Source organism: Mobula birostris, chromosome 8, assembly GCF_030028105.1.
Source record: "Mobula birostris isolate sMobBir1 chromosome 8, sMobBir1.hap1, whole genome shotgun sequence".
NCBI lineage: Eukaryota > Metazoa > Chordata > Chondrichthyes > Myliobatiformes > Myliobatidae > Mobula > Mobula birostris.
In genome coordinates, this window is record NC_092377.1 from 48,094,452 (window position 1) to 48,115,902 (window position 21,451).

At 37.0% G+C, this 21,451-nt stretch overlaps 2 protein-coding genes across 4 annotated transcripts in view; one reads left to right on the forward strand and one right to left on the reverse strand.

Annotated features, from left to right (window-relative positions):
• The window catches only part of LOC140201287 (tyrosine-protein phosphatase non-receptor type 14-like), a 262,679-nt gene extending 254,190 nt beyond the window's left edge, over nucleotides 1-8,489 (forward strand). For all 3 annotated transcript variants that reach the window (XM_072265142.1, XM_072265141.1, XM_072265143.1), the window contains one exon: nucleotides 1,558-8,489. In XM_072265142.1, coding sequence (XP_072121243.1) covers nucleotides 1,558-1,686 — 129 coding nt within the window. In that variant the 3' untranslated portion in view covers nucleotides 1,687-8,489. The remainder of the gene's footprint in view (nucleotides 1-1,557) is intronic.
• Nucleotides 8,490-12,314: 3,825 nt separating this feature from the next.
• LOC140201288 (N-lysine methyltransferase SMYD2-like) overlaps nucleotides 12,315-21,451 on the reverse strand; it is a 50,513-nt gene continuing 41,376 nt past the window's right edge. Inside the window, exons 10-12 of the mRNA XM_072265144.1 lie at nucleotides 19,563-19,737; nucleotides 15,830-15,941; nucleotides 12,315-12,566 (exon numbers count right to left, since the gene is read on the reverse strand). Coding sequence (XP_072121245.1) covers nucleotides 12,486-12,566; nucleotides 15,830-15,941; nucleotides 19,563-19,737 — 368 coding nt within the window. The 3' untranslated portion in view covers nucleotides 12,315-12,485. The remainder of the gene's footprint in view (nucleotides 12,567-15,829; nucleotides 15,942-19,562; nucleotides 19,738-21,451) is intronic.

Here is a 21,451-nt window from a genome sequence, read left to right on the forward strand (position 1 = left end):
AATAATAAAGCGAGCAGAAAGACGTGAAACGCCATTGGTCATTGGAAAAGCGTTAGGCTACAGTCGGTCAACGATGGGAACCATTTTAAAGGATAAAGTGAGAAAATCCCTGCCCTGATGCAAGCTACAATTATTACTAAGCAAGGCAGTGGTTTAATTATTGGGTTTTGGGGTCTTGATCCTCTACATCAACCCGGCAGGGATGGACAGCGCACTCGGGAGCACTCTGTCACTGGATCAAACTCGAGAATTTTTGTTCCCGATCCCGGCGCTGAAACATACGTTTCTTAAGTGTTTTATATGCATAGAAAGGTAAAATATATACTGTATACTAAGACAAACGTTTGACTAACTGACGCTAAATAATACCGGATGTACCTGTTCTGACTTACTTAGTAAGAGAACTTCCGGTTCTTTTCGATCCTGATCCACAATAACCTACGCACATCCTCCCATATACTTTAAATCATCTCTAGATTACTTATAATACCTAATACAATGTAAATAGTTGTTATACTGCATTGCTTAGGGAATAATGACAAGAAAAAAACATCTGTACATGTTCGAAGAACAAGTGCTGGAAGAGCACTTCCGGGTTTTCTTGATCGCAGTTGGATGAATTCGCGCATGCGGAACTCGCGGATAAGGAGGGCCAACTGTAATGCACAGTGCAATTGTCAGAGTATTGTATCTGGCATTCCATCCAAACACCTCAGAACAATTCCCACAGTCCTTGCAAGAGGGAAAAAAAAGGCAACTGCTAATTGTCAGGATTCAGGATTAGAAGGTGATTAACATCACACCATCTAGTCCAGCCTCCTGGAGGGATAATGTTTCCAATACTTAGTGCTATTGCTTGGGCTAACCATTTTACTCCTGCACATGAAGATTGATTATTGACTGGTGGAATAACAAGCTGGACTGCTTGTGTAAGTTTGTCTGCAGACTGCTCAGAACTGCTCGTTCTTGTCGATAACGCACAAGCACCATCAGTTTACAAGATATGTTACTCAGGGACTTCAGCGAAATATAAATTTATTTATTTAGTGCGACTGTATGTTTACTTGCTATGTTATGTGAGTGTTGGTACTGTGTTTTGCACCTTGCGCTAGAGCAATGCTGTTTCATTTAGCTGTATTTGTGGGTATTCATGTATGGTTGAATTATAATTAAACTTGAGCTTGAGGTAGTTAATGCCTCTTTGCATTCTCTTCACTCAGGTTACATAATCATCTTAAGCTAGATGAACATGGTAGTAAATATGGCCAATTTCAAATATTTGGTCTGTTAGAAGCCATCATCTATAATAAAAGATAATCGTCTAATGTCAATGCTTTGCTAAAAATACTGTGAACAAAGTTTCCATCAAGAGACCATATACTCTGAAAAAGCTGAATTGCTTTCGTTTACTCTAACAAAATGCTATGTGTCAGTAGTTTAGCTCAGTTTTTCACTAGTGTAGTGCTTAAACCCAGTTCTGTGTTAGTCTATTGGCTACAGGTATCTGGATCTTTTCAGTTTGTGCAACAAAACATTTTCTCTGCATTTCCATTTCAGAAGCTGGAAGTGCCAGTTATGCTGGGATTTCTCCGTCAACAGCGGATGTTAATGGTACAGACTATAGCCCAATACAGGTTTGTCTACCAGGTCCTCATACAGTTCCTGAAGAACTCTCGACTGATTTAGCTACAAATTTATATTTTGTATTTGAACCATCTTACCATTTAGCAGTGGAAATGGAGCTAGCTCTTTAAAAAAAAAAATCAGGTCAATATGGCAAGTACTGTGTCTTTTGATACTTTGACTTCCAGAAGTCATCCCTTGATTCTGTAGCAAATCTTGCTAGTTTCAAGTAAGACTCAGTCGGAGCTTGCCATGAATTCTGAATTACTGAAGTAGCAAGAAAGAACATTCAATATACAGACTTACCAGGGGAAGATGGTGGAATTTCTTTATCACAAAGATAATTTCCAACCAAAAGAAATGGAACACTGTCCTGAGTGAATGTTGGAAATGCTGCACTCTTAATCATTTAATATTTTAATTATCTATTAATTTTATGACAATTCAATCTTTTACATTTTGAATTCCATTTCCCTCAAGGCTTTCAAACTTGTTTGCAGGATTTTATCTAGACATGTAGCACAGCAATCATGGGCAATTTGTGGAAAGTGTTTCTTTCAGAGCAAGTCTGGATCATATTAGTATTATTTGTCTTTATAATCAACCAATCTCTCTGCTATCTAACTCAAAACTGTGGCAAATAACAGTGAGTTCTATATTAATATGACATTTTCTTCATGGAGGGTGAATGGGTTCAATATTGCTTAAGTGACTGAGGGTTGGACTAATTGTATGAAACAAAATAACAGGCATTTATTTTAAAGTAGGCCTATAGTAAGAATTTGGAAATTCATTAGTACTTCCAATTGAGGGGCGAGGCAAATTTCAAAACCAAAAGAGAATATATGGAATTTATTCCTGTGGAACTTCAAATGTTAACGTTCTCTCATGTAGGAGAAACTAGATGTGATTTTAAAAAATACAAGCATCTTTTGATGCATTTATATGCCCAAAAGCACAGCAGCCCAAAATTTTGCTCTATTCGCTACTTAAGCTAATGATCAAATAAAGTTTCATTGACTGTTGAAACAAAAATAACTTAAACAAAAAAATACTTAAGGTTAATTATATATAAGTAGACACCTGGTCACTAATTAAAATGGCAGTATTTTCATCTATTTGTTCAAGATTTATTACTAAACTGAACTGTAGATTTTGTCAGTTCTACACTAAATGCTGTGTTATATGCGATTATCCTGAGAACTGCTGCTGCCTACATTCTTTCAAATGCTTCCTTTATGGACGCTGTTGATTTGTAGTAGTTCCAGCATTTTTGTTTCAAAATTTTTGTATCAGAATTTTTGTAATAATTATTTATTTTTTAAATATTTGCACCAGTTTATAGTGCAAGAGAGAACTGGGTGTATATGAGATTTATGTTCCAAATAAAAACAAAATCCCTGTTAAGTGTGTAATCATAAATGTGTCAAAGGCTTTGTCCAGTTAAATAATCTGGGATCATTAAAGCAAAGTTCAATTTTTAATTATTTGGTACTCACCTTTGTAGAAAAATGAGACACCAGTTCATTCTGTTTAAGCTTAATTGGTTCTATTTACAAGCAAAGTGAAAATTGGCAACTGCAAAGAAAAATAACATTTAAATAGCCAGTGGTTGCTCTTCATTTTACATTTAAATGGAACTTGGCCCCCAACAAATATTGGGGTAGATTACCTTAATTCCTGAACAGGCTTTTAATAATACTTGAGGCAAAAAAGGAAATAGGTTGTTTTATGTTTATAATACACCACACAAGAACTAGTACTGTATACTTACTTTCCTCACAATAACAGTTATGCAAATTAGTGTTGAATGTAATGAGGTACACTTAAAGGAATGAACTTAAGTATTGACAGTTTAATACTCAGTTACTTTTGATCTTTTGTGGTGATAAGGTATTGTACTAGACCTCGAGGAGTTAAAGATAATAGTAGCAAAAAAATAGGAACTGAATAATCAGAGAAAATAATTCTGTGCATTATTAGTGTGCTCTTTTTATGGTACAAGTGACCAAATCATTATTTTCCCCCAAGAAAAAGGTTTTCATTGGTTACTAGGCAGGGGAAGAGCATTCCTTCAGCATGATATACCATCCACAATTTATTTACTTAAATGTTTAGCTCAAAGATAATTTTAGAGATTTGTTTTTACTTTCTAAACACCAAAAGAAAAGCAACTTTCCAACAGCATTAGACAGTTTGCAAATCCTAATTCATTATTTTACATGGCCGTTAACCTTAAAGTATAGTTGTGCCAATACTATGGCCCTTATGTTTTTATCAAAACAGTGATTGTAATTCAAGCATAATGATTTAAACAGCAATGAATACACAAAATGTAATATTTACTTGTAAACAACTGACGTAAAGAGCAGCTATTATAATGGCATAAATTATTAGCAAAGTGCAAGAAAAGGTCTTAGTAAATAGCTGGCAAGACATGCAAGTATGGGAAACTATACAGCAATTATACTGGAGAATGGAAAATTAAAATTATTTTGGTCAAGTAGCAAGAAAAAGCACTTGGGTTTTTAAGATTTAATAACTTCACAAAAGGTGAAATGAAAAGAAAGTTCAGGCTCTGCATTCTCTTCACTGACTAAACAAGGTTTAGCTAAAACTATAGTAGAATAGTTACCAAGCTGGAATTCTAGACTGTCCTTTGGTAATGCATGTTACTGTGTAGGACCAACATTCCTTGGTGCTGTGTACCATTAGTTCTCTTTCCTGGAACTGGGTGGGGGGGGGGGGGGGGTTGGAAATTGCCAGGAATCCACTCAATGTTTCAAGGGCATCATCACCACTACTGGCGTTATTCTTTTTAGGTTATGTAGCACTGAAAGTATTTGGGGATTTGTCAAAACTTAATGGTCAAAGTGTCTTAAGGAGTGTACAGCTGTCAGAAAAACAAATGTCACGATTCCCCAATTCCAAACTCTCATCAAGTACTTTTTTGACATCCCGTTTCAATGACTGACCTGCTGTGTCTTTGCAAGCTGTTTCCACTGACTAATAGTATTGACTGATCTTAATCTGTATATTTATAATTTAACAGATTGGGATAAAGCCCCAAAAAAGTTTTAAATATGCTAATGTCTATACTGTCACAGTATTTTTTTTTCAGCTTAATTCAATATTGCTGAAGTCTCAATTTTGCAGCCCACACACTGTCAAATAATGATCCACATTACAAAATCTTTTCCAGAACAGAAATTGCTGCAGCACCTCTTACATTTTGTTGTTCAGAAATGCTGAATGATTGTTAAAAACTTGGTTAATTCAACAAATAATTGGCTAGAATTTCAGCAAGCTGACCATCTTCTAGGTTATTTCAACTCAAATGGAAAACATGTCCTGCCAAAAATGACAGAATCTTCATCTTAAAAATAAGCTTAATCTCATTAGTTTCCTTTTGGAACAAGATTGTAATATACATAGCACTAAATCTTTCAAAGACTCAGTAAATAAAATTGCAAGGCACAATAAAAATTTTCCATATTCATGGGAAAGTAATGGTGAACTACCTGCTGAAACTTATCTTTTGTTTGCTTTTTTTTTTGCATATCCTTACCAATGAACATCCCAGAAAGGGAACAAATTTGTTCTGGAGATAGTGCAGAAAGTTGATTTTAAACTCTATTTAAATATCACTTCAGTCTGGGCTGGTTTTATTAGAAAAATAATCTGCCAAACCAGAATACAAAATACATATTGCTTATAAAAGAACACCACCGTTATGGGCAAGATCTTCCTAAAGGAACTTTGCACTTCACTCCCCTCTCCCCTACATGTACCCAGTCAGTACTCACCAGGCCAATCTTAAATTACATTGACCTAAAATAACCCAGACTGCAAATGCTGACAGTTTGCAGAAATATTTTAACAAAATTAAAAATAACTAGTATATATATATATATATATATATATATAAATTAAAAACATTAGCAGAAGTAACTTTCCTTCTCTCTGCCTTGCAGAACATAGCTATGCAATTCAAAGTCAGTGGATCCTGTTAATAACCCAGTGCAAGATTCTAGAACAATAAAGACTTGCTCCATCTTTTAGCAAGTCAGGCTGATGCACTAATGTCTCAGGCTTACTGCTGTTTAAATTCTGATTGCTAGTCAATCCAATTAGAGCCAGCAAGATCCTGACTTTGGACACAGTGCCCTGTAAAGTATTCAGACCCCAACCCTTTGTTCACATAAATGAGTATTACAACCAGGCATTTTGATCAATTTAATTGAGAATTTTTAATCACATGCTCTTTTTTCAGTGGAGCCCCAGCATGAAAAACTGAAATGTCAGTAGTTCAAAGTTATTCATTCCCCTTTGCTGAGTGCTTAGCTGAACCACCTCTATAACATTCAGTAGTCTTTTTGGACAAGTTTCTGTTAGCTTTGTATGAATATGATGGAGCCTATTTCTCCTTGTAAAATTGCTCAGGCTGTGCCAGGTTAGTTGAGGAGCAACGGTGAACAGCAGACTTGAGGTGTTGCCAGAGGTGTTCGATCAGGTTAAGGTCAGAACTCTGACTGGGCCATTCAAGGACATCAATCTTCTTCATTTGACACCTCTCTATGGTTGCTCTGGCAAGGGCCAAAGAGGTGTTTATCCAGAATCTCTGTATTTAGCAGCAGCCATCTTCTCAACAATCCTGATCAGATTTCCAGTCCCTGCTGCTGAAGAGCATTTCCATAGCACAATCCTACCTCCACCATACTTTACATTAGAGATGGTGTTACCTAGCTGATGTGCAGTATTAGATTTGAGCTTCACTTAGTGTTCACGTACCACTTAGTGCTGAGACTAAAAAGTTTCATTTTAGTCTCATCTGACCACAAGACCTTCTTCCACATCTTTACAGTATCTTATAAGTGACCCTTTGCAAAGTCTTTTCAGGCAAGAAAAAGCTTTTTTTTAAAGCCAGGGCTGCTTGTTTGCCCCTCTTCCATAAATAATATTTTTGTGCCAGCCTTAGAGATTGTAGAGCCATAAACATCATCTCCAGTTGCAGCCACTGACTTCTGCAGCTCACTCAGAGTGACTGTTGGCGTCACAGTAGCCTCTCTGACAACGGCCCTTCTTCTCTGGCAACTTAGGTTTAGAGGAGGCTTGACCTTTTGAGTGTGGCTGTGGTTTCATGTTTTTCCCATGATGGACTGCACTGAACTCAGATGCACGTTCAGTGCCTTTGAGATGGTCTTGTAGCCTTCCCACGATTTCTGCTTCTACATTATCAGTTCCCTGACTTGTCTTGAATGCCCTTTTGTCTTCATTTTGGTTTGGGCTGTTGAAAATCTACTGAACAATTGGATATGAGAGAGAGAGAGAGAGCAAGACAGTGAGAGTGAGAGAATTCATTCTTATGAATTCATTAAAAACAGGTGATCCTCCAATTTTCTACTTCAACAAATTGGGTGAGTTGATAAGGTAATAAGAATATTGCATCTGAGGAAAGTTAGCATAGTATTTACAAAAGGGGTGAATACTTTTTCAGTCTCTCAATCTTAGTTGACAGGTTTTGGAATTTTTGACATGATGCACAATGTTTTGTAGCTTAGTACAATAAATTCAGAAAGTGCGACATTAAAACATGAAAATAATGTGGGAGCTGAACACTTTAAGGCACTGTATGTAATGTTAATATAGTTTAAGTTGTATCAAAAATTTATACTATTTTGTCCTTGGCTTTTAATACTGGACAAAAGTGCAGTAGAAATTAGTTTACTCTGGTCTTAAATCTCATCAAAAGCTTTCGATTTTGAATTTTAATATATTCAGTCAGTGGTGATTTTATTTAGTGATCCATGCTATTCCAATATGCATGTTTTATGAAAAGATCTGTGCTCCTCAGGTTCTAACTGGATTGTTTCAGTTCAATCCATGACATGCAACTATTTTAAAGCTCATGGGTGTTGATGTGGATACTTGCAGTTGTTCAAAACCACTTGACTTTTTTAACTAACAAAGATGAAGTCATTATTTTCAAGCATTCGCTCTAACCTCAGTTGATACAAAATCTCTGATTTGCCAATTTATTGAATGCATTATGACTTGTCCTTTTATGCCCTGGACAATCCAGAAGTGCCTGAGGGCAAAAGGCTCATTCAATTTATATAGCTGATAATTCTGCCTTCTGTAATTTATTGTCACTCCTCTATTCAAATAAACTTCAATATTCAGAAAAGTGCAGAGGTAAATGAAAGGTGAAGTGACAGTTAACCTTACCCATTTCATTAGTTGTTCCAAGTTTTTCCAGCTGTAGCACAAATTCTACCTAACACAACTTGTCATCTGTTAAAAGATGCAGAGTGTATTAGAGGTGAAGCGTACTAAGCAAAACTCTGCACAGCTAGAGTGTAGTCCAATAGACTGGCTTTTTTTTTTGAAAACAAGTGTACAAAGTGTATGTTATACTAATTCAGTGGAAGTGTTTTGATCCTTTAAATGTTAATGTGTGGACTTAAGACCACAATGACTTTCAACATAACCTAATGGTCTTAATACATTAAGTGAAAAAGAGTCTTATGTTCTGGTCATCCTTTCATCCCCTCAAACTAACAAACAGTGCATGCTTTTTTAACATCAGGTTTATATATACTCTATAAGCTTTACTTATCTTTTCTCTGGTACAAAACTGTGATACTACATGACAGTATTTTACATTAAATATTGCTGCCTCTTTCTGTGGATATTGAACCATTCAGCATTTATCTCACTTTCATGAGATAACAAAAGAATTTTCTGAAGTGTAAATAATTTTGTATATGCTCTGTGACTTCCCTTATTCACAAATGTACCAAACATTTTGTAAAAGATAATTGTCTATCAGTCATATATACACAATAAAGCATTTTTGCAAGAATCTGTCACTTTTTTTTTGTAATAAAGTGATGTCGAAACAAGTATCATAATGGTCTCCTTTCCAAATTTGATTTGGCAACTTTCATTCAATAATCCATATTGGTGATAACTCATTCTTCAGTTTATCTACAACAGCACTAGAGTATTAAAATCTGTTTTTGTGTATGGTTTTGATCTTCACTCTGGAATAACATTCACCATAACTTACACAACACAGGCATCTTAATATTTGCTGCAATTGAAAATGTACTGTTCCATAAAACCTGATATTCATGCCCAAAGAAGAGAAAATCTGCAGATGCCGGAAATCTAAGCAACACACAAACTGCTGGAGGAACTCAGCAGGCCAGGTAGCATCTGTGGAAAAGAGTATAGTCGACGTTTTGGGCCAAGACTCTTCGGCAGCTCTGGATATTCATGCCTCACAGTTAATATTCTCTGGTTCAACAAGTCAGAGTTATCTAATACAGTTTTTTAATAAACTGAGCCAAATAGAGAAAATCTCACATCGTAGTTTCTTGTAATTCAGTAATTACAGTGACCATTAGATGTGCCATTGCCAGACAATTTAATTAACATTTTGTATAAATGTTTAACTTATTAAATGTGCACATCTATTCATTGAGATTACCCATTGGTGTCAGATATACTTTAGATAAACAAAACTCAGCCATTTCAATTGAACAAGAGATAATTTGCCCAAAATAAACTCTATCATCATAGTTAATTATTTCTGTGTATTGGGGACCTGATTTACATTGTTGAGAAGCTCAGTTCTACAGTGAGCCTTATTCCCCCCACCCAGACTTCTCTAAGAATTGCTACAAGCCCTATGAGCAACTGAAAATGAAATCTTCACTCCATGTTGTTTATGAAAGAAAACTATCACTACCAAAATAGGGTATCTAATGAGGAAATAGAAAAACAAGGCTAATTAATTAATTTCCATAGGATATCTGTGGCAGCTCAGATAAAAAGAAAACATCATTCTGTCAAAATGCTCTGTAGGTTAAAGGCTTAGCCTGCGCAACAGGCCATGCAAGGCAATCCAACCCGAAACTGATCTATCCAAATGCTAAATTAACAATATCTCAATACACTGTGGTATCAAGTTGTACAAAGTTACAATGTATCAAATTACCTTTAACATACCACTAAGTCCATGGATGTTGCTTCCATGAAAACAAAAGAGCCTTTTCTACATGACAGGTTAATCTGGCACAGGTTTAGCAGGTAAATCTCCAAAGTTGACACTCCACTGTCAAGACTAAAAAAACCGCAGTCCAAGTCGTCTTCAATGTTACAGCTACCTGAACACCTTAAGTGAACGGGGGAAAAAAAGCGAAATGAATTTCAAACAGAGTCCACCATCTCAGAGCTATAAAGCTAGAACAAGAATATTGGAGGGCATGAGAGATTAAATAGTGGAAGGAAAATGTAATCAGAAAGACTAATAAAATGCTGTGATTTTCAACCCCCATCTTCACCTTCTACAATCCTTTACTCCTAGAGAACTAAAAGAATGAAAACCGGTTCTGTTATTCACTGGAAATTACAGTTGGGTGATTGGTTAAAATTTAAGATAATTTTGCAACATTGGTAGGAGAGATAAAAACCTACATTTTTACTGACACTGAAGATTCTACAGATGCTGGAGATCTTGATCAAAAAAAAAATTGCTCGAGGAACTCAACAGGTCAGGCAGCATCTATGGAGGGAAATGACGAAGGTCTGGGCCCAAAATGTCGACAGTTTATTTTCCTCTGTAGATGCTGTTCAACAGTGCTGAGATTGTCCAGCATTTTGTGTGTGGGGCTCCTCATTAACACTGATTTCAATCGTGAAGTTAGGAAATACTTTTAAGAGTCTGGTTTATAAACTGCAGAAATCACACAGCAATTGTTACCAATGGGTTGCAGAACAAATATTGGTAGATGGGAGTTATAGTGCTGAATTGCAGAACGGGCTTGAGGGACTACATGATCTACTCCTTTCAGGTCAAAGCCCAAGAATTAATAAACTTTCAGAAGGATGAGGCAAGAGAAATTTGGTAGAAGTATTCTACTTGGTCATAATCAAAACAGAATTGATTACATCTATCTTTTATGCAACACATCTTTAAAGTTTATGAAGATAAACAGGGGTTATGTACACAAGTTTCAACCAATGGCAAAAGATCACCACCTACTACACAGGCAGCAAAGTAAGATTTAAAACAACTTTGTGACTCCAAACATTACATTTTGCACACATTTAATAGCATTTTCCTTAGTTGGAAGAACAGAACAAAATTTAAATTTTCTCTTTACTTGCCTTGCTACCTCACCCTCTTCAACTCCGATATTCTTTCCCACCTTGGCGGTTGGGCATTTTTATTGACTCAGACATCTGGTGTTTCCTCATACCTTGCTGATTTCCTCAGGCACTGGGACTGCTAAGTATTTTGCTGGTTTCAAGTTTCACGATGGGCCCTTGCTTAGTCTCCAGCACTTCTTCAAAGACTGCAGTATCTTCCAACTTTACTTGATACACAACTTTCCAGCTTCTGTCACACTGTCTCACTGACCTTACCATCTTTGGTAATTTGCTGCTTCTTGCCAAGCTCACTGATGCTCCTTCGGTTTCTTCATCAAAATTGGACTCCAGCACTCCTCCTTGCTGCAGAATGTTGATCTCCTGTTTATTCTTCTACAATGTGCCCAACAAATGTTTTATTGCAGCTGTAGGTTGTAGTGATGCAAGCAAAATTGTGCTTTCACATACATCCATCAAGGAATTGCTAGATTCTAGAGAAATTAGGGCAGCCCAGAGGAAAGTGTCAAGTGAGCTATATAGCTGTGTGTTCTGCAATACTCCTCCAATCATAGTGGAGCATGACAGATACTTGATGCTGAAATTCTTAAAACTACAAATGAATTGCACAGCATCGTGTTAAAACATTAATATTTGAACCATTTTGGCAATATCTGACATCACACTGATCTGAATAACCAGGAGAACTCAATTTAAAAGTGTAGAATAGGATCTCTAGAACAGATACGAAGATCTAAGAAACAGCAACAGATTTCAATAAAAATTTCCCTCTTCTCCCTGCCCCTACTACCCATCTTTCATACCCCCATTGTGTTCATAAGAGGACAACTGATTTTTTATGTAGCAAGTAGCTACTTTTTGAAGTAGAATAAAGTTAACATCCAAAGAAGTGGTTATAACGTGGCAAAGGTTGGGAATTAAATATTCTAGAATACTTCAAAGAGAAAGGCAAAATTAAAATGGTAGTGCTCTGCCATTAAGGAATGCAATTCCGTAAGATTGGTTGGAAGAATTAATGAAATCTGGAATACTTCATGAAATATTGATAGTCTTACCCAGGGATATGCATTAAAGAGAACGCAGTGAAACTTTCCCAGATTATTACCTTGGATTGGAGGTTTGATTGTATGAGAAAGATTAAACAGAATTTCAGAAGTGATCTCAAAATAAGGGACTGGCCGCACAGGACTAAGATGACAAGAAATGTCTTCAATTTGAGGGTTGTGAACATTTGAAATCTTTTATTTAAAAGATGGCTATATATGCATAATCACTAAATACATTCAAGACAGATCGATATATTTCTAGGTATCTATGGATATGCGGCCAGGCAGGAAAGTGGAAGCGGGCAGAAGATTAGACATCTTAATGAATGGCAGGGCAGCCATCTGGGGTCAAATCACAGTCAACTGCTTTTAATTCTAACATTGTTATATACCCAGTCCCATCATATGTTTGAAAAGATTTAAAGAATTCTTACCACAGTTCAAACAAATTGATTAAATTCGAGATAATCCATTTTAACCATTTATTATCATACTTACTTAAATATTAAAAACAAAAATAAAAACAGTATTTCTTTGATATTATATTCATGCCATTATTTTCATACCCTTTGTTACAAATGTTCTGTTACTGGAGACCAGGATGATCTCACATTTTAAGAAACAGATAGTTAAAATCATTCATTTCCCCTCCAGTTCCTTTTCAATTTCAAAAATGTATGGATGATCCTTCCCATGCACCACTTCCATAATGGCCAAAGCCTGTGAAAGAAAAATGTCCAATTTCAGTCAGCATTCCTCTAAATTGTACTCTTCTCAAATTAAGAAGCAGATTTTTCAAAGTGGCACATCACATTGATGCAATTAATAACTCTAGGAGAACAAATCAAATTACAAAAAATATCAGAGTATTGAAGTTATTTCTCCTCAGCCATGTCCTAAACACCAGGGCAGTTGTCCATAGAGTGTCAGATATTCCAACAATTTCAGACATTTGTACATGCTTTACCAATTTGATAGGAGAATCACAAGTTATTTCAGCAAGATTCAGGGGAGATGGAGATGAGGAGAAACTTTTTCCCAGAGTGGTGATTCTGTGGAACTCTCTGCCCAGGGAAGCAGTTGAGGCTTCTTCACTAAATATATCTAAGAAACAGATAGTTTTTACATAGTAAGGGAATTAAGGGTTATGGAGAAAAGGCAAGTAGATGGAGCTGAGTTTACAGACAGATCAGCCATGATGGGCCGGATGGCCGGCTCCTGCTCCTATTTCTTATGTTCTGCTATCTTCCTTGATACTGAACTGCCAATAATTTTTTCTTTAATGAAATTCTTATGTCACAGATTATCTGAGGTAATTAAAATGAACACAGAATGATGTAGCATCACCAGTAGGAAATGAAAATACATTTTAAAGCAGGTGATACATCACGTATAAATAACATTTCACATTGCTGCATCCACACAGAAACCTCAAATTTTACTCATGTCCATGCTAGTGATTCATTGTATTTCCTTGTATCAAATACCAAAGGCTACAACCAGTGAGGTGGCAATTAAAAATGCAGATGTGGAATTATCAGTTCCGATTTGTGAGTGAATAATAGAAACATTTGTAGATTGTATGATTTTGTTATTTATATTGCACTTCACATACAGGTGTACTTTCACCATCATTTAAGTGTTAAATCCAGCATGAAGCTCACTGCTCATTGGTTTGTGACCAAAGTTGCAAGCAACTCACAAAAGTACTTGACTATAGTGACAGTAGCAACTTTACACAAAATGGGGAAAAACAGGTCACAGTCAGATTGAAAGTAACTAGAGCAGCAAATCCAGAAGTTCATAATGGAAGTCTGGTAGAATCCAAGTACTAATACAGGAAGAGCAGTTCTGGTGAATTAACAATCTCATCAATTACTCCAATAAGTCACAATTGCAAGACCGTCTCAAACTTCTTCTCCACACCTGCCTATCACCTCCCCCGGTCACCTTCTTCCATGGTCCACTCTTCTCCTACCAGATTCCTTCTTCTCTAGCCCTTTACCTTTCCCACCCACCTGGCTTCACCTATCATATTGTAGCTACCCCTCATTCCCTCAGCTCCACCTTTTTTATTCTGGCATCTTCCCCCTTCTCATCCAGTCCTGATAAAGAGTCACAGCCCGAAACGTAAATTTTTTACTCATTCCCATAGATGCTGCGTGACCTACTGAATTCCTCCAAGCATTTTGTGTGTTACAGAGAGATATAGTGATGACACTACACTGTTAGTAAAGGAGAATATTGTGGGAGAATATTCTTGAATAGAGATTAGTTGAAGTTCAAGTCAATTATCATTCAAATATACATGAAAACCCATACATGGGGCCAAGCAAAACAGCATTCCTTCGAGGGCAAGCTGCAAAACAGTACCAACAATCATGCACAGCACAAGACACATATAGCACATACAAGATAGGAGTAAACATATATCTACACAAAAAAATATAATATGGCCCAAGTCCCTCAGTCCCTCAGCTCTGCATCTAGGAATGGTGGTGGCTAAGAAACTTATTCTTTTAAACTGGAAGTCTACTACTCCACCCACCTTCGCACACTGGCTCAAGGAGATGTTGTCTATTATACAAATGGAAAGCTTGCGGCTGCACAAACCCAATACACAGAATACATTTGAGAGAATATGGGGACCCTTATTGGCTCAGTGTCATATTACCTCACATACATAGTGAGGTGCCTAACTGGATTTCTTTATTCATTTTACTTTACATTGATTCCCTGACGTCACTATTATGTCAATGCTTTATCTGAAAGTTTATTTATGTAATCTTGTAAATTGTCTGGCAGCCTTTTTGTTTTTTTGTTCTTGATTTGTTTTGTCTGTGCTCCACCTGGAGCTGTACTCCCTTTGTATTGTTTTGTACATCTTCAATTTATTTTGTCTTTGTAAAACTGAAAATTGTAAATAACGTATTTTATAAAAAAAAAGAACCAGGGATAATCCTGGAAACTATAGAATGGCGAATCTCATGTCAGTGGTAGGGAGCTTACTGAAGAGAATTCTTAGGGATAGGATATCTGAGCATTTGGAACATCTTGGTCTGATTGGGAAGAGTCAGCATGGCTTTGTACAGGGCAAGTCATGTCTTAATGACTTGATTGAATTTTTTTTTTCGAAGAGGTGACTAATGAAGGTAGAGCTGTGGATGTTGTCTACATGGATTTTAGTAAGGCATTTGACAATTTTTTTTCCCTCGTGGGAAGCTCATCCAGAAGATTAAGATGCATGAGATGAATGGGGAATTGGCCATTTGGATTCAGAACCAGCTTTCCCAGAGAAGACAGAGGGTAGTGACCAAAGGGACTTATTCTAGCTGGAAGTCTGATTACTGGTGTTCTGCGTAGATCTGTACTGGGACTTCTGCTGTTTGCAATGTATATAAATGACCAAGATGAAAATGTATGTAGACGGGTGGGTTAGTAAGTTTGCAGTTGATACAAAGATTGGTGGAGTTGTGGACAGCGTAGATACCTGGCAAAGAATACAGCAGGATATAGATCAGTTGCAGATATAGGCAGAGAAATAGCAGATGTGAAGTGCTGCACCTTAGTAGGTCACGACCAAAGGGCAAGTGTTGATAAGCAGAGGGATCTCACGCTCCAAGTTCAGAGTTAAGTGAAACAGTAATAACAGAAATTCAGAAAAGGAGCTATATTTTGGAGAGGTTGAAGTATATGTAAAAAAAAGTGGTAAGAGAAAGCTGTAGCTTTAAATGACAGTACATACACAATGGATCATTATCCCTTCCACCGACCACAGGATCACAGACTATTGCCTGTAACAAGCTCAAGACAAGTGACCTAATTTGGCATGAAGTAGTAGGTTTAAGGTACGCTTCTTGGTAGAACATTGATTAAGGACCTCGTGCGCCTTTGGAATATTTATTTAAGTTAATTGAAATAATTACACGTTTAGTATAAACTATATATCAACTAAAGAGAAACTCAAAAAGAGTATTTATTACCTTCCTTAGTGCCTTTGCTCCAGCAGAATGGTGTTCCAGACCCATATACAACCGACCCAGTTTCAGCCACATTGAAGCAACATTCAGAGAATATGCCGGGTAGTGTTTGGTGCTTTTAAAATTTAAAAAAAAATTGCCTTTAACATTCTTTTGCTATGTTTGAAATTCATTTTTAATCTCTATAGACTAATCTCACAGCTGGAAAGTAGTAAAGCTCTAGAACACCAAAGCACAGCTGTCTCCTACACAAGTTACTGGAGTTCAATTTCCCAAAGATGTACAAATCATCAAGTGAAAAAATACCAAGCATCACATTTTGCCTGTTTTGATATCCCACCTGCTTTGAACAAGATTTCCAACTCTTACAATAACATCCCCTTCCATCCCCAATGTTTCCAAAGCCTTCATCCATGGCTGAGGTACTAGTTTTAAATCTTCTTTTGTTCCCCTACCAGCTCTCATCCTTTATAAGTAATAGGAAATCCAAAACTGTGCAGTCAAATTCTAAATCTGTGTCCAATCCAGTATTTTTTCATTGTGTGAATCTGTAACCTTTCCTCACTCATCCCACCGCCCACCCTTAATCACAAACCTAAAATTCGTATCCATGTTCAAATCCCTTAAGACTGCACATTTCACTTTAACTTCTTCCAGCCCTGGAATGTAGTCTGGATTAGTCTGGAAGACCCCAATGGCCTTAACACTAGTCCCAAATTGGTTGAGATTGGCAAAATGCCAACACAGAAGATAGACCAGTTCAAGAAACTGGCAATGATACAATACACCACTCAATTCTTTACTATTTTCTGGTTTTGCAGTCCCAGCAGTTGATGTGGTGATGAAAATTATGCAGTTGGTGGTTTCAAAATCTTAAAAAGTTTGGGTTGGTATAGATTTTGTCTGGCATCTTGACATTGAAGAGTTGCTAGTAAGAGAATTCCTGTGAAGCTCTGCAGTGTAGATGAGTTTTCCAGCCTTTCTGTTCTAGCCCCAATCTTATTTGATCTACACACCAATGACTTTCCACCAGCTCAGAGAATATTACGTCAGCAAATACAAGATACAGTGCTTGACTTTCCAAGAACTGAAGACTAAACGATGCCAACTCCCAATGATAAACATATGATTAACAGTTCCTAGAACTTCACTTCAAGAGCTGAAACCACCATTACTTGCAAACTTGAATATATTCAACTACTAAGTATTAGCAGCAGGAGGTTGAAAAAAAATCAAAGATATACTACCCTCCAAATGAAGAATTTTCTAACAATCTAAAATGGCAATGAATCTATTATCCTTATTTCTAGATTCTACAACAGAAGAATAGTATATACCTTAACCAAAATCTTTCAAAATTATTTAGAGCTTATTACCATCATTCAGACTTAAAAATAAATGCTCATGCAAGATTAGGTTGATCCAATCCACTCAAGACAACAACACCATATCAGAAATTAATGTTGCGCTGCCTCCAAGGCAAGTACAACTCTGCACAACATTCCAGTAATGGCTTTTTATAAAGTCTTTTATAACTGCATCAAAGACTTCGTATTTTTGTAACCTTTACCTTTACACTTATTCCTTTTCTTTTATAAAAGAGCAAGGACATCTGGATCCCTCACTGTAGTGACATTTACTAGTTTCCAACCATTCATTCCCAAATTATACTGTCACCATCTTGTCCATTCCATATCCCTTCTTCCGCAAATCAATTTCCCACATAGTTCTATATCGACAGCAAAATTAGATGCTGAGAGGTTATTCTTAGATATTCATTGTTTTAAAAGTTAAAGATGCAAATTACTGCTGCTAACATTTATATCATATCGGGTTTTTTTAAAAAAACAGATTAGGTATGCATTTTATCCCACAAAATCTATTCTCATCTTATCTTCCAAATCCAAGTTTGAATATTGTGAGATCATAGAAGACAGGTTTTAACCTCTTGTCTTAAACCAGACTCAGGGGAGCCAGTATTATGAAATCGACTGGTCAGGATGTTCATCCACCAACAGAAAATCATGGTCATGCACATTACCCAAACCTTTTAATGGGAACCCAATCAAGATAATTGTTCTTGAGGAGAACTGATAACAAATCCAATTTCCAGCTAGTGATACCCTGACAGTTGATAAGGTTCTTTTGTTTATGTGATTCGAATGTTCATTTCAGAATGGCAGAGTTGTCAAGAAATCAGGGAAGTCTGGGGTTTGGAGCATTAGGTGGTGAGTGGGAATTTGGCAGTGAGGATTAAGCACCTGACTACCTCAAATAGTAGCAACAAATACAAACACAGAGCTGTGAAATGAAGCCAGGGCAACCACAGACTTTTGGTAATCTACCAACCCAGGTACCTTATTTTGGCATGAGACCTGCTCGAGGGGGTGCCTTTAAACTGCGCAGAAGCAGTCTTCTTACACCACTTCAGTATATGTGCCTGTGATGTTCTGCAAATGTGCTGCAAGACAGTTCTATCTCTTCAACATTTTCTGTTGTTAAGCACATAAGGAAGCCAGAACAAAAAAGTCCCAATTTTCTACAGGGTCTAATACCCCACAGGAACTGGATCCTACAGAACACAAAAATATGGCAATACAGAATCCCAAATAGCTACACAATCCTCAGTATTAAAATATTCTTTCTTGGTGGAATCTTCCCATTCTTAGTTTGCTCAAGCTACTTTCTACTTCAATCCCTGTTGAATGATATTGCCTTCAGTATGCATGAATCTTAACGTCTCTCCAAGAAATTTCAACTATTGTGGTGTTTCTGACTCCACAGGGTAACAACAGACAAGAAGCATGTTATAAAATGTTTAAAAATCAGTAATATTCAGCAGTGATCTGACTCCTGTGCCTTATTTTTTGGGGGAGGGCACACAATTCTCTGCAGAAGACAAAAAAGAAACAATATTCCAATTACCAGTATCAAGTTAATTCCATATTCAACCTTAATTTGTATTTGATTTTCAAGATTCTTGCACTATGAAATAATTGTGGTTGATACAACACACAACCAACATTAAAGCTGCCCAGAGGGGGAATATTATAAAGAATGGAAATAAGCAAAGAATCTCGTCAGTCAAATGAGGTTCGGGAAATACAGAATCTTGGCTGTGGAGTAAATATTGGAAAATTGCTGTGAGGATGATTGCAAACACAACCGCCTTGGCACTCTGCAACACAGATGGGCTACGGTTCTGTCACACATTCTTTTTTTTAAGCCCTAGCTCTTTTCCCACATCTATTTCATGAATCTTTTTGTCCATTCCAAACATTTCTCTACACAGTATTCACCCATGTTTGATCTGAAATCATTTATCTGCATTTGCTGACAAGCTTCAAATTTCAAACTTCAAAACATAAACGAACATCAGTTTTAGTGTGTGGAGGTTATTGCTCAGAGGCCTCCTTTGTTGGCAGAGACATTAGGCCCCCCTCAGTAAAAGTGAAGGTCACTGAAATAAGTTGTTAATAATTACCAAAGTATCCTAGCATGCACAATGTGACAGAAATATGGATCAAATTTTTAAATGGCATAAAGAAACATAGCTGTAACTGGGTACCACTGTGAGGTACAGATGACTAAAAGTGCACGGTTCACAGTTCTTAAGTATACACACTGGTGTTAGTTCCATTTTTTAAAAAAAGTGCATTAATATAGCCAAAATCACAAATCACCTTTAAAAAGAATTACTGAATTAAAAAGTTGAAAATAGAATACAATTTATTACCTGTAAGGTTTGATAATTTTTTGACCGTAGCGAAGAGCTCCATCCCAGTCCTGCATGTACAAGCAGACTCCCATGGCTTGGTACATCATGTGCAGCATGTAAACATTGTTGTCCTCAAAAACTGATCGCATCTTGTCCAGACTTAACTCACAGATCTCCAGCAACTCACTAGGGGGTGCTAGGTTGTTAAGAATTGTAATATAAAAACAGCTTACAATGGAAAAATGAACATAAAATGATACTGACATTAAAATGATAAAATGAACCCATGGCCTCTCACAGCTGGAGGACTGTACCTCTTTCCACTGTCACTTGCAAAAATGCCATCTCCTACTATAAATTCCTCCATCTGCTCTCGGGATGAGAGCATTAAAATGGGCTCTTTTCTTTTTGTTTTACTTTACTAACCCTTTAGTCAAATTAAGAATTATAAAGCTAAATCGTTTAATTGCATATGGTGTACTGTTTTATCTCATGGTACCAATTTGTAACAGGGTGACACATCACGCAGCATTCACACAAACACAGGTTTTGCACCTCAATCTCACGTTTGGTGGGGCCAGACTATCCTCCCTGGACTTACGCAGCCAACAGATCCTGAGGGTTACACTTACTATCTCACCTTTGCAGTTCTAACGGTAAAAACATGGTGGCACAATCCGTTTATTATTGGGCTAGCAACCTGGAGTCCTGGACAGTTGATCCAGAAACATGAATTCAAATCCCACCAAAGCCATTGGACTAATAAAATTCTGTTAATCAAATAAATTCTGCTACAAAATACTTGCATGAATAATGGTGACTTATAAAACTATAAAGATGTTTGAATTATGCACCAAAATCTGTTGCTTTATATCCTGAAGTGCCTTTCTCTCCAGTCTATATTGGCAATTACCATTTTACCATATCAAATTCCATCTGCAACTTAACTTTCCAATGTTATTTTGTCCACATCTATTCAAAGGTTTTCTTCACATTTGAACAGTTCTGCATCCATCAAATTCCCTAGCCCTACTTTATGCCATTAACAGATATAAGCTGCCCTGCACTTTCTCTGTAACACTATATTCTGCATTCTACTTTTCCTTTTGTACTATGGAAGGATCTGTTTGGATGACATGCAAGCGAAAGCTTTTCTCTGTTTTTCAGTAAATGTGACAATGATAAAATAGGTTCCTATATCATGTGTACCTTCTTTTCTCTATGCAAGTTTCCAGTTGCTACAGTTTCCAACCATGTCCCAAAGACAAGTGGGAAGGTAGGTTAATTAGCCACTGTAAATTGGTGCTAGAGTGGTAGAATATGGGTGAAGTTATTAGATCATAAGACTAAGATATAGGAGCAGAATTAGCCCATTTGGGCCATTGAGTCTGCTCTGCCATTTCATCATGGCTGATCCAATTTTCCTCTCAGCCCCAACCTCCTGTCTTAAAAACATAGAAAACATACAGCACAATATAGGCCCTTAGGCCACAAAGTTATACCGAACATGTTCCTACCTTAGAAATTACTAGGCTTACCCTTAGCCCTCTATTTTTCTGAGCTCCATGTACCTATCCAAAAGTCTCTTAAAAGACCCTATCGTATCCACCTCCACCACTGTTGCCAGCAGCCCATTCCACGCACTCACCACTCTCTGCTTAAAAAACTTACCCCTGACATCTCCTCTGTACCTACCTCCAAGCACGTTAAACCTGTGTCCTCTTGTGGCAACCATTTCAGCCCTGGGAAAAAGCCTCTGACTATCCACATGATCAATGCCTCTCATCATCTGAGCACAGTACTCCAAGTGGGGTCTGACCAGGGTCCTATATAGCTGTAGCATTATCTCTCGGCTCCTAAATTCAATTCCATGATTGATGAAGGCCAATACACTGTATGCCTTCTTA